Source organism: Malaclemys terrapin, chromosome 3 (genome assembly GCF_027887155.1).
Source record: "Malaclemys terrapin pileata isolate rMalTer1 chromosome 3, rMalTer1.hap1, whole genome shotgun sequence".
Lineage (NCBI taxonomy): Eukaryota > Metazoa > Chordata > Testudines > Emydidae > Malaclemys > Malaclemys terrapin.
This window is the reverse complement of record NC_071507.1, coordinates 93,815,719-93,829,645: the sequence shown is the minus strand read 5'-3', so window position 1 is coordinate 93,829,645 and position 13,927 is coordinate 93,815,719. Positions and strand designations below refer to the sequence as shown.

Here is a 13,927-nt window from a genome sequence, read left to right as displayed (position 1 = left end):
AGAATATAATAGCATATTAGCACTTCAGAATTTCTTTTTAACGAGCACATTAACAGGAAATATTATCCAGAACAACACCAGTGCCATGCAGAAAACTCATCTGCATAATAATTCTAGCAAATGCAGAAGTAGATCCAAAGCAAACAAAGGAAAGGAACATCACATTGGAACAAACGTAGCCACCATTATTGTCACAATTTAGAGTTACACATGAGTTGGCGTGGTTAAGATAATTTAAACACACATGTAGAAACACAGATTAAGAACTCCATGTGCAGCAATAACACAAATGAGAGAGAAATCTGAAAAATCCACAGGTGTGGAGAGACCCATTTTATGGTTTGAAAGCAGTGTGGAAAATCTTGCATTGCAACTGCTGTCTTTATATGGATAACAGAAGAAGAGCTGCCTAGCCGATACATTTCATGTGTGTTAAATACATTAAATTGCAAAGAAAACACTATCAAAAATATTTATGGGAACTCCTGAGTTCTACCATTTTGGATTTCATATAAACACACAAAATCACCTTCACTCCCAACATACAGTGGAGATATTTATCACATTTGATCTGATTGATGACATCTTACCTGATCATTTCAGCCAGTGAGTTATGTTTTTGAATGTGTATATTATTATCCATGTTTAATAAGACTGGTATAACCCCCTTCTCTCCAGTCTCCTGGGCTCTTGCCTGTGTACTCTAACAATCAGCAGCTAAATTAATCTTCCTTTCCCTCCCTCAGGCATCCATGCACTTCTTTAAGGCCTCAAACCTTCAAGGTGCTGATCTTTCTGACCCTGATTCAACACAGCTCTTACGCACAAATTTAAACGCTGTAGTAACTAGGGATGGACTTAAACACATGCTTCCTGTGAGCATGTAGGTGATTGTGACAGACTGCTGGGAGCTAGCAGCTGACCCAGCACTCTGATCACTTAGCATACTTTTACACAGGGGTAAAAAAAACAGTGCCTGGCCTGAGCCAACTGACTTGGGTTCGGGCTCTGGGCTGAAAAATTGCTGTGTAGCTGCTCGGGCTCAGGCTGCAGAGTCCCAGAGCTCAGGCTCCAGCCCGAGCCCAGCGTCTCCACAGCAATTTTTCAGCTGTGAGCCTGAGCCCTGTGAGCCTGAGTCAGTTGACCTGCGCCAGTCACAGTTTTTTTTTTATCCCTGCATAGACATACCCTTAGGGCTTCTGTGGGGAAAGTATTTAGTGCCCGACTGGGGGGCAGAAGACCATGGGCTGATGAGCTATGAGACTAACTATCCCATCTGCTAAAAATATAGTTAAAAACCAAAAGAAGGAAGTGCAAAGGGAGGAGAGAGGGCTAGCAGGGCCCTAAGGGAGCCAGGTTGCTGGCTGGTGAGATTGCTTTGTCTTCTTCTCCTCACTGGAGACAGGGCTGAGGATTGAAGGACACTGTAGGTGGAAGTGCTGCACAGGAATGTTGATGATGGCTTGATGGAGGAAACAAATGAAAACAGAGGTGTTGACAATAAAGAGGCGTCCAAGATGGTTTGCAAACCTGCCCTGTTACAGTGGTCCAATTGATTTCAGTGTGCGTAAGCATGTGTCTGTGTGTTTTGCTGGATCAGGTCAGCATCTTTCACGACTGAGCCCCAAATTCCTCCAAAGCCGTCTTGTCTCATTTTGCATAAAATTCAAACTTCTCCTGACTTTTGAGGTCCCCTGCCTGCAACTCATCTCCTGTCACTCCCTCTGCTTCACCCACTCATCTTGTTGCTCTCTTTGGTCTTCTCCTCCCATTCTTGCTTTTGTGTCTTTTTCATGCTGCCTTCTACAGCTGGAAAATCATCCTTCTTCCTCATTGTCCTTTTAACCCCCAAACCCTCAAAACAAAACACTGTTTAAACTATTTCAACAGATTTCATGCTGAAATTGAAAATTGGCCAAAGTTTGTTTGTTTGTTTGTTTGCAAACCCTAAGTGAACTTTTTGACAAACAAAAACAAAGCAAGAATCCTTTGGTTTTGGCTTTCTAACAAAAACGTCACAAATCTCTAGCAATAACACTGCATTCTTCAGAAGTTGTACAGGCCTGCGGTAAAGTATCTGCATGGCTGTAAACAAACATGCATCAACCAATCAAAGCTGTTTTGTTTCAGTTACACATTTTATAAAATTGCATCAAAGTGCTGTACAATGTTGTGGGGCAGGGGGATGGGGGGAGGAAGAGACTAAAGCAAAGCAAGTTAAACACTGAACTGTTCACTCTTCTCTGTAATTTTGTTTTACTTTAGGTTCCATTGACTGCACACTTACGTTCTCGCACCCAGCTTGGTACTGGGAGAATCTACTGAAAATCTGTGTATTCATCTTTGCCTTCATCATGCCAGTCCTGATCATTACCGTGTGCTATGGCTTGATGATTTTACGCCTGAAGAGTGTCCGCATGCTGTCTGGCTCCAAAGAGAAGGATAGGAACCTGAGGAGAATCACGAGAATGGTCCTTGTAGTGGTGGCGGTGTTCATTGTCTGCTGGACTCCCATCCACATTTATGTCATCATTAAAGCCTTGATCAATATTCCAGAAACTACGTTCCAAACAGTCTCCTGGCACTTCTGTATCGCTTTAGGATACACAAATAGCTGCCTTAATCCAGTCCTTTATGCATTTCTAGATGAAAACTTCAAAAGATGTTTCAGAGAATTCTGCATTCCCACTTCCTCCACTATTGAGCAACAAAACTCCACCCGCATCCGACAAAACACTCGTGATCATGCCTCCACTGCCAATACTGTGGATAGGACTAACCATCAGGTATGACTAGCAGTGGAGATGTCATCTCTGGATTCAGGCCTCCCTCCTGGAGATGACATGTGTTCTGAAGTTACAGTCTTTACTGATTTATAGCTATCAGGAGGTAGCTTGGTTTATCTTTACAGCTGGTGTACACGTACATACAACCCAATCCAGTGAGAAGCTAAGCGCTTGCAATACCCAATGAAGTTTGGAAGTAGGGGGCTCTCAAAAGTACCTTGCATGATCAGGCCTAGTGTGTGTGTGTGGCTGTGTGTGGCTATGCGCGCGCACACACACACTACACCAGAGAAAGAAACCGAATGGTCTTACTTTACAGAATGTTTGCAACTTCTGAACATTTTGTGACTGACTGATGAAGGATCATAGACTTTTCTATTCACATCACTAGTGCATGGTGGTAAGCCAAATAGATATCCCTATCCTCCCATTTTAAAGGTGACTGTCAAAGGCAGAAAATATATTTGCGCAATCTTTTTGCTTCTTTATGGTCTATGAAGAAGTTCTGAAAGGTCCTGTTTTTCCTGGAAGTCTATGCAAGCCTGGGCCCAGTCATCACACAGTTTTTGTACCAGTACAACTATGTTGGTTGGAGGTGTAATATTTTTAACCAATATAGTTATACTAGTGCAACCCCCAGGGTGGGCACAGTTCTGCCAGTATAAAGAAGCTTAGTAACCCCTTCCCATAAAGAATAAGTTATTAGAATGCAAGCCAAGTTTATGACAGTATAACCGTGTCCAGACTTGTTGGGGGGAGGTGTCTGTGCCACTTCAGCTATACTGGTTTAATTAAAGCAGTACAACTTGTGTGTGAAGTCTGGCCTTAAAGAACTAGTAGGTTTATGGCATCACAGATACCAAGGAAATCAAACCTGATTTACTGAGCGGGGAAGAGATTTTTATTTCAAGCAGTTTAAAACACTGGGGTTTGTTTTGGGTTTTTTTTATTGACACCTATTTAATTCAATTGTCAAACTGCTGGACGAGAAGCTCTTCTGTTAGTGATTCAACACCCATGTCCCTTTAATTAGGTCTGAGAGCTTCTATTTCACATCTGAGTCTTCCTAGGGAAACATCAAGCTAAACAGGGAAAGAAAAACATTAAACGTTCCTGTGATCAAAGAAATGAAGCAGAAAAATAAACCTTTATCAAGATCTTCTGAGTCTTCTTTACAAGTCACATAAAAAAGAAAAAGGGCACAAAACCTGCTAGTGCTGAATAGATTCACAGCCCAACTTGCTGCAAACCTAAGTGTTTGTGTAGACTGGCCCTTAATCAGCAAAAGCACTCTGTTTCCAGTGTCAGCTGCATCTACAGTACACTAGGAGGTTTGACAGAACAACTATCACTGTAGCTATACCAACAAACCTTTCTAGTGTAGACAAGGCTTTAGACTAATTCCTTAGACTGCTCAGCACAATTCATATCATTTTCAGTGGAACAGACAAAGGCCCCTAACAAAGTGCTGACTGAATGCTCTTAACTCCCACTAAATGAGAACTGAAGGCACTCAGAACTCCAGCAAGATTAAGCCCAAACACTAGAGCTGCTTGGGAATTTGACAAAGAATTGTGTGTCAGAAAGTGACAATTCATTGAATTGTTCTGAAAAGATGGCAGTATCTCACTTGCGTTCATTGAAGTAGGTGCTCTGATACTGTGATGATGACTTAATCAATTAGCTAGAAATGAATCCATCAAAATGAATTGGACTTTTCAGAATTCAGCAATCATCAACACAATTCATTAACAGCTGATCTTTGTTAAGATAATCAGCAGCTGGCAAAAAAGAACAATAAAAAGGTATTTTTCAGTAACAAGAGGATCATTAGCATCCCCGGTGCAGAAAAATATTCAAGCAGATTTTAACCTAGGAAACAGAATCTTTCAGATAGTGTTCAACTGACTGGGGTAAGAACTGGTTTTATTAAAATCTTTGGACCAGATTCTTAGCTAATATTAACCAGAATAGTCCCATCAAATTCAACAAAAAGCCAGTATGCCATTTACACCAGCTGAGTGTCTGATCTTTCCTTTATACTCCAAACCTATGTTGGGTCACTCATAGAAGAGTCCAAAGTACTTTAACATTAAGCAGTTTTATTTAGGGACAGGGATTTCCTCAGGATCCCTTCATTCCTTCTTCATTTTTTATTCCTTCCTTACTTACACATCACTGTAAATGCATTTATGCTTTTATATACAGCCCCACAGTCAAATAACATCAAAGTGTGCCAAGCTTAGCATGACCAGACAGCAAATGTGAAAAATCGGGACAGGGGGTGGGGGGAAATAGGAGCCTATATAAGAAAAAGATCCCAAAATCGGGACTGTCCCTATAAAATTGGGACATCTGGTCACCCTAAGCTTCCCTTAACCAAGGAGGTTTAAACAAGTACTCACTTCAGAACCCATCAGCTCCATCGCTTCAGTCATCCAGGGAGAGTCACCGAAGAGTGACACAAGTTGCTTCATCTCCCAGGAGCTGAGCATGCTACCCTTGCATTATGCCCAGTGTTAGCAAGGGAGAGTAGCCACATTTTTCCCATTGAATTATTTTGCACCATCTCAGAAGTATTCTGTGGATCAAATTCTGCTGTGTATATCTTAAGGGAGAACTGAGCCTTATATTAATTATTAAAGAGTGGGCATAGCCACACTATAAATAATAGCATACTTCGATTACTATAAAGCATTGTGGGGTTTTTTCTAATGGAATACTCCTAAATAACCTTGTGGGCAGAAAAGCGTCATTTTGTGTATGTTTATTGCTAAATTCAGCAGATCTTTAGTACTGGCCCCTATTCTGTAGCTCGATAGCTGTTGTACATGGAGTGGCTCTAGAAACGAGCCCATTGCTTTTTCTGTAATACATGCGATTCTCAAATCTGTTTGGCTTGCTACTCATGAAGAAAATCAAGAATAAATGACACTAGGCGGTCTGGAACTAACTGATTATCTTATAAAAACACATGCAATTGCTGAAGTTATTTTTTAAAAGTATGAAATGAACTAAATGATCAGGAACATACATGTTCATTAGTATATGAAAAATGGAAAGCTTTATCTGATCTATAAAACTTAGAGATGGGCCTAAGCCACAACATTCATTTTTGGATGCACATTTCCCCAAAGCATAGGGATATTCAGATTTGAGGATTATAATCCATTTCTAACTAAGTAGCTGCTAGTGGAATTTCCACCGCAGAGTTGCAGACAGAGCTGAAATAAAGCTTGTGAAATTTTGACACTGCTAAATCTGAACTTGAGCTTGGATTTGACCTCAGATCATATCTTATTTTAAACCAGGAGTTAAAGAAAACACCTCCTTGCTGAAAGACAAGTAGGAGGCTCCTCTCCTGTATTTCGTTTGGGTGAGCAGGGCTGCCCTGAAGCACCTCCTCTTCTGTGACTGGTGCAGGGAGAGCTTCTCCTTTCCTGTTTCAATCCGCTTTAGCCAGTGGTCTAAATCTGATCAGGAGCTCTACTTTTTGAGCAAAAAACACTTCACTTGCAAGGTGTTTTGCCTTGATTTCAACTTGCTACAACACTGAAAAATACAGCCCATTGTCAGAGCATAGAAATGATCAATGGCTTTCAAGGAGAGAAAAACTGGCAGGTTTTGCTGTTGAAATTGTTAGTAGTGCACTTCTGCGCAGGTGAAGCATTGATGACAAAAAACTGTATCTATCTACCATATGTATATGCTATTGGGGGCTTTGTGGGCAGGGGATTTAGTTCCTGTCTTTTCAATCTCAAACTAAACTTTTAGACTATTACAGAGGAACTTTAAAAAAGTTAAAACTCTTAACTTAGCAGAGTGACAATTGATTGTATTTGGCACAATAGGAAGCAAAAATCTTAGAAGATGTTCATGTATCACAGAGAACACTAACTTTTCAGCAATGGCTGCAAAAAGTGCATTGAAAGGACCAAAGTTGTTCTGTACTAATGAAATTCACATAGGATTCTCCGTATAGAAAGAAAACCGCCACCATTATGTGCTTGGCATGTAATGTATTCTAGTTTAAACATAGTGTATGACATAGTGTATGACATGGAGTAGACGTTTCTCTATTTTAATTCCTCTGTTGTAAACATATTGGGCCGGATCCTCAGCTGGTGTGAATCAACATAACTCAGTGGAATTCAATGGCACTATTTGATTCACACCAGCTGAGGATCTAGCCCATTCAAATATGTGGGTAAAAAAATAAACACAATTGTTGTCACCTTATGTTACTGAGAACCAGCAAGAGGTTTTAAGTGGAAGAACTACGCTTCTTTTGAAATCAGAGTCAGATCAACTAGGAATGTGCATATTTCTCTTTAAAGATCTTTTCCGGTATAGTCCCGAAGCTAAAACCACTATTTTTGTGGTAGTTTCCTCTGCCTTCATGATATAAACTGAAAGAAAATTCTTGCCTTCAGCTTTGCACAGTGAGATAGTAGGAGCAAATGCTGGGTAAATTCACCCAAAAAAACATTTGCAAGAAACACATGGGAGGGAAAGTCAATGAAGTACTCATGGTATTTACAATTTCTTTCCTTTCAGTTGGAACTTCTGGAAGCTGAAGCTACACCACTGCCATGAGAGGGTCTCCTGCTGCATAGCCCTCAAAGCAATCACAACACCAGTGCCAAGGTGTGTTTGTGGGGAATGTGTAGGAGACACTTTTTCCCCCCTGGAGGAAAGTGCTTGCTTTAAGATACATCAAAGTGATTTGCCACTATGGCAACTCTGCATTGCAGTTACAGGAGCATGAAACCTAATAGCAGGCAGAGTCAGATGAAATGGAGGCTTACCATGCTCCAGTGTACAAAAATATACATAGTCATCCAGAATATATACATTTATCTAAAAGGGGGCTACTGGACATTACTGGGATCAGATGGCCCAAGTTTTCCTCTGAATGGTTACGGTAGCATTAGGTTGGAAGCAAAAACTCAAGGGATGGGCAAATATAGGCTGCTTAATGGAGGTGATTTTCTAATAAATGGAAGCAGAATTGCATACAAAACACCTAGGGAAATTTTGGAACAGTTTCAGCTAGAAATGTGCTTTATACTGGTGGTTTCTTGTATCGGTTACAATACATATGTTTTTTATATGAAAAATCATCACTAAGTCAGCTACAGTAACAAAGGAGATCAAAGCTACCTGTGTGACACAGATAACATTCTCAAAAAAAGTATGACCCTTTGTAGCATTTTAATGGAAAATGACTCACTTTTTTCAATGCTCACTTCAAAAACCCAAACCTTAACCTCCTCTTCCACTTTTAACATACAAAAGTATTTTAATAATAAAAATAACGCATTCTCATTTGTTCAGGAAGAAGCAAGTGGGAATACCAGTTGGGAAGGTTTGATGGTCCTCTGGGTTGTTGTTGCTTGTAAAATAGATCAATAAAGGGACTGCAGCTTTTCTGTAAATTCCATTGTGACTATATGTAGATTGTTAATCCTTTCAGAGCTAGCACAGTGTATTTATACATTCTCTTTGAACTAGTTTCTCCAGTTTCAACTGTGCAATCAGCAACATCTCAGACTCATCCAAATATTCATTTTTTGTATAGCACTCTGGGATCCTTCAGGATGAAAGGAGCTATATAAAATGTAAATCACTATTATTAAATCTGTGAAGAGCTTAAGCAAATACAGAACACACTTTAGGCCTTTTTAAAAAAGAAAAACAATAAAGTTACATTTTGAAAGTAAATTATTTTTTTAAAACCAAGCCCATAACATTTATGCTTTTCTAACCAATGTAATAAAATTGTAGTCTGTATTTCCATTTTCTATTGGCTGCTAAAGCACTTTAAAATGTACAAAAGAAACACTGTACAGAAGCAATTGCCATGTAACCTGCTCTCTGGTATCAAAGACAACTATCCATGTAGATAATTTGTGGTAATATGGTATTTTGTAGCCACTGTTTGGTATTTGCTGTATATAATTAAATGGTCAAGTTATCCATGAGACAAAAAAGTACTTACATGAATTTACGTGCATTGTAAAATAAAACCTTATCTTTCTCTTGTAATTAAAGTGCATCTAAAATTCTAATATTTTAGTGTGAACATGTTTGTTTCTGTCATGAATAGTGTAATACAGATTGACAGCCAGCCCCCCATCTGGTATAAATCAGGGTAGCACTACTGAAGTCAATGAAGGTATATCAATTTCTCCCAGCTGAGAATGCATCTGCATCAGTAGAATACATAAAATGTAACCCATTTTTTTCTCTTTGTGTTGAAAGCTGCCTCATGCTGCCATAGGATTTAATCCAGGGAAGCCACCTCTTGCAGTAACACAAAACTATGAACCTCTCACATGGGTCATCATTACAACACAGATTTCAAGGAGTAAGCCCTTGATCTGGTTGCAGTGATGGTGAGCCTCTAGAAAGGAATGTGATGCACACTTTGCTAGTATATTGTATTATTCCTTGGCTAACAGCAAGAAGTAGAAGCATCTCACACATTATCTGTACCAGGAAGGAAAACTGAATAATCCTCAGTCTTCTTGGTTACTGATCAACACTAACAATGTCACTATTCTGCTATAGTCCATTTAATGAGTTTAAGAAACTCCAAGTGAAATATAAAGAGCAACAACTTCTTAAAGCCCTTAGTGGTACGCCAGAAGAGCAATAAATTAAAAACAGAAGTCATGGCTTCCTGCACTCATTAGTTTTCCACTCAAAGTGCTTAATTATTTAAAACCCCAATTTCTTTTGGACTGGGAATGGAATAATGTTCACAAGTACAGTAATTTCACTCTTCATGGATAGTCAAATATTTTAAAAATGTGGCTTCCTACAGTTCAATAATTAACTTAAGTACATTTATCATTATTCAATGTGAATACCTATTAGCAGACATTGTAGTGAAGCATTAGAAACATTAGAAAAATGCATTTCCTTCATTTTTGACAATGATTTAAAATAAGTCACAAATTACTATGTAACTTTTGGTTGTAATGCATTAATAAAAAATAGTTGTGCTTTTCATTCAAGCACAATGTACTGTATTCCAAATGGCATCCATTCAGCAAAAACATCTAAAGGCTTGTCTCAATGTCCAAGCTTTTAGCTTAGTTATGAAACAAGGTTAAAATCCAGTCTATACTACAAAACTGGAACCATTTTATTACCTCGTTAGAAGACAAATATGGTGTAACCAAGTTCCTTGATACTGGTTTGTGGACAGGCCTTTTCGGACACAAATGTCACACTTCTGGCACCCTAGTATCCTGTCACATGTCCTCAACCCAGTTCAGTCAAGAATAGTAAAAATGAGTGCTTAAAGTTGGCTCCAAAATGAATATTTGGGAATGTAAATAAGTGACCTGATTTTCAGAAGTGCCCCTTCTTAGAGTTACCTTGAAGGATCATGTCCTTAACTATCCAGCTGCCTTTGAAGAGAATCAATGTTCTTTGTACAACAATGGACATTTCTTATGTTTTGTTATAAAAACAAAATATACGGGCCAAAGTCTGCCTGGACTTGCACCACATGCAACCATGCTGAAATTAAGATTGTTACACAGACTATTGTGTTAAGACAGAATATGATCCTGGTCAGTCAGGCAAGATACAGGTTAGGAACATTATTTTTACACACGTAAAGTATAACAAATTCCAAATAATGTAAGTAATACCTGGTTATTTGCTAGTTACACAAGCTGACTCCATACATTCCCCTCCCCCAACTTGGAAGAGTTCTAAAAGACTTTTGGTCATGTATAGTACCCAGCTACTATAAATGACAGTAGTACTATACTTCTGTCCATTCAGAGGATTCTTAATAAACAACGCACATGGCATCTGCACTTGGAATTGCAGATGTAAGCATGAACTTTGTATCCAAACATGCAGGGCTCAACATCTGACCAGGGGTCAAATTCTGTGTTTATACTTAGAGTCAGTTTAGAACCAGAAGGGACCACTAGATCATCTAGTCTGATCTCCTATATGTGACAGGCCACCACCACCCACACTAAACACAACAACCAAAAATTGGACTCAAGTATTACAGCTCCCAGAAGACTAGACTATTATGTGCCCCTGGCAGAGAACAGAAGGGCCTGGGAAGCACCATTGCCTCTGGCCCCCACAAAGACAGGGAAATGATTAAGTGAGATATATGCAGATAATCATGGCAAATGACCCACATCTGCACACTGCAGAGGAAGTCCCAAAAGCCCCAAGGTCACTGCCAATCTGACCTGGGGGAAAATTCCTTCCTGTCCCCACATATGGTGATCAGTTAGACCCTGAGCATGTGAACAGAAACCCACTAGCCAAGCACCTGAGAGAAAGAATGCTTGGTGCCACCTCAGAGCCTTGGCCCTCCCCACCCGAGGTAGAGCTTTCAACTTTATCATTTATGATAGAGAGGTGTAAATTTGTTTTTACTTCATATTCCATTCATTCTGTTAACTTATTTCTATAACTCTGAAAACTTGGAATCTTTGTTCATTTTCTCATACTGCTTTCTCCAACTCTTTCTTTGCCTTTTTAATAATTCTTCATGCTGCTGCTTTACATCTTGTATTGTCCAGTAAGTCCTTGCTCTTCATTGTACTCGTTGCTTGCTTGTATGCCTTATTTCTTTCTTTGATTGCTGCTTTACAATCTTCATTCAACCAGGGAACTGGATTTTGGACTTTGTGGCAATTTGATGTCTTACCTATAGGGTGGTTGCTGCTACTACTCCCTTTATATTATCATTGAAATTCCTCTAGATTTTTACTTATACAGTTGGTACTTAGATTCTCAGCACACTTACTCTTTAAGAGTCCCCAGTTTTAATTTCTAAGACTCCAGCTAGGAACTCCTGCAGTGGCCTTCCCGTTCCATCTTCTTTATAGATTTCCCAGCTACATTTAATTGTTATACTGCTTGTTGCAATTCCCAGCTCTAAATATGAAAATGTTCCAGCCACTGAATTAAACCTAGAAGGTGCTTTAGTATTGAGCTATACCAGATTGTGTATGTCAATGAACTGTTCCAGGCATTTGCCATTATAATCAGTTTTTCTGCTTCCCCATAATTCATTATGGCTATTAAGATCTCCACAAATAATATACAGGCCTTTGACACCTTTAACTAACTCTTCCAGTTCTAGATTGTCTAGTTCTTTTACATGGATTAAAAACATCCTAGATACGTATTAAGGTGCTATCAGGGGCAGCTCTAGCTTTTTTGCCGCCCCAAGCACAGCAGGCAGGCTGCCTTCAGCGGCACGCCTGCAGGAGGTCCCCGGTCCCGTGGATTCAGCGGCATGCCTGCGGGAGGTCTGCCGGTCCTGCGGCTTCGATGTACCCACGCCGAATTGCCGCCAAAGCCGTGGGACCAGCGGTCCTCCCGCAGGCAAGCCACCAAAGGCTGCCTGATTGATGCCCTTGCAGGGACCAGCAGGCCGCCCCCCGCGGCTTGCCGCCCCAAGCACGCGCTTGGAGCGCTGGTGCCGGGAGCCGCTGCTGGGTGCTATTATTCTGCAGTGGATCCACAACAGTATTGAACTCAAAATTTATATTCTGTATATCTATGTCAATGTAGCAAACACCTTCCTTTATAAATATACAGACCCGCTCCTCCTGTTATTTTTCGGTCACATCTGAGGACATCATATGCTGCATGTCCAAACAAATATAACTTTTCTCACTACCTAGGTTTCTTGTGCTCATATCATGTCTTGTGCTCATATCATGTCAGGTTTGCTTTCCCATTTTAGAAAACTGTTTTCTTTAATTCCTGTCCATGTGTTATTAAACTATGTGCTTTCCAGCAAAAAAAAAACAAAAACCAACAACAAAAAAACCACCATTAGAACCACCTTGCTTAAACTACATTTTTACTTCCATTTAAATTTGCATGCATGCAGCCTATCAAGAGATTGGCTATATGCAAATAATTTCCTGTGGCTTTTGTTATAATTTGTATTCTTTCAGTCTTCTTCCCTGTCTGTAGAGCGCAATTAATCACTTCTATCATATATGCTATAAATTTCTCTTTACCTACAAGCCCTATATCTTCATCTATTCCCCTTATGTTATCTTTCCTGCCTTGAACTGCATATTATTTTACCAGTAGCTCTTTTCCCTCATTAGCATTTTCCTCTTTCTCCACATTATGCTTTGAATATTTTTGGTAGCTTTTGCATAGGCTATTTTATGGATAGTTTTATGTATCTCTCTAGCTCATTCCGCTGCCATGCACACTTTGTATGCTGCACTGTGCTTATCCCCACCACTGCTGCATTTCAGTTGTTTCTTCTACACAGTTCTCGTACCAGTGTTCTCCACATTTCCCACACCTTGTTTTCCCCTTACAGAGAGCCACCACATACCCAAATCTTTGACATTTATAACATCTCAAAGGGACCATGCTATGTGTCTTAGCCCAGAAGAGTAGATATCCTATATTAACCCTATCAGGAAGCACTGCACCTTTGAACGTTATTCAGAGAGATATAGATGTTGTGTGTTCTCCTCTCCCTTGCTAATCGGTCACTTAACAAGCAGCACTTGGTCCTCACTTATACCCTTTTAATTTAATCCTCAGCCATACCACTCTTGCTTCTGTCATAAATTTAAGTGGCTGGCAAATTACTCTGACTTTTCCCTAAAATTGTAGTTTTAAAAATTTTCTCAGCCTATTTCTTATATGTACATTCCACTAATAAGTCTCCAAGCTGCATTCTTTTAGCTCTTAATAGACCTGCAATACTTCATCTGACCCATTCTGCTGTTTTCAAGGGATTAACATCTCCTGTTCTTGTATCTTCTGCTAATGATTTGTTGATTAAAATGTTGATCCTGTTCCTTACTCTTTTTTCCATTCCCTGCCCACTCCCAGTTTTTCAGATACAGATATTTCTATTTCCTCCCCCGCTTCTTCCTGCACTGAAACCATTCCTCATCCCTTGCTTCTTCTCCCTCGTTTGCCAACATAACTTCCAGTCTTTCTCTTTCAGACAGTATTTCCACCTCTGTTCAGCCAGCACAAGCTCTCAGCTTACCCCAGCCAATCAGCTACAGTACCATAGCCCAACTAGGGTTAGCAGGAACGCCCAGTCAAAAAAGGACCCTGGTGGCTGCGATCGGTACCGCCGACTGGGCCATTAAAAG

At 39.9% G+C, this 13,927-nt stretch overlaps 1 protein-coding gene across 1 annotated transcript in view; it reads left to right on the top strand.

Annotated features, from left to right (window-relative positions):
* The window catches only part of OPRM1 (opioid receptor mu 1), a 35,671-nt gene extending 26,827 nt beyond the window's left edge, over positions 1-8,844 (top strand). The window contains exons 3-4 of the mRNA XM_054021393.1: positions 2,266-2,786; positions 7,344-8,844. Of these exons, the coding sequence (XP_053877368.1) occupies positions 2,266-2,786; positions 7,344-7,382 (560 nt within the window). The 3' untranslated portion in view covers positions 7,383-8,844. The remainder of the gene's footprint in view (positions 1-2,265; positions 2,787-7,343) is intronic.
* The last annotated feature ends 5,083 nt before the right edge of the window (positions 8,845-13,927 follow it).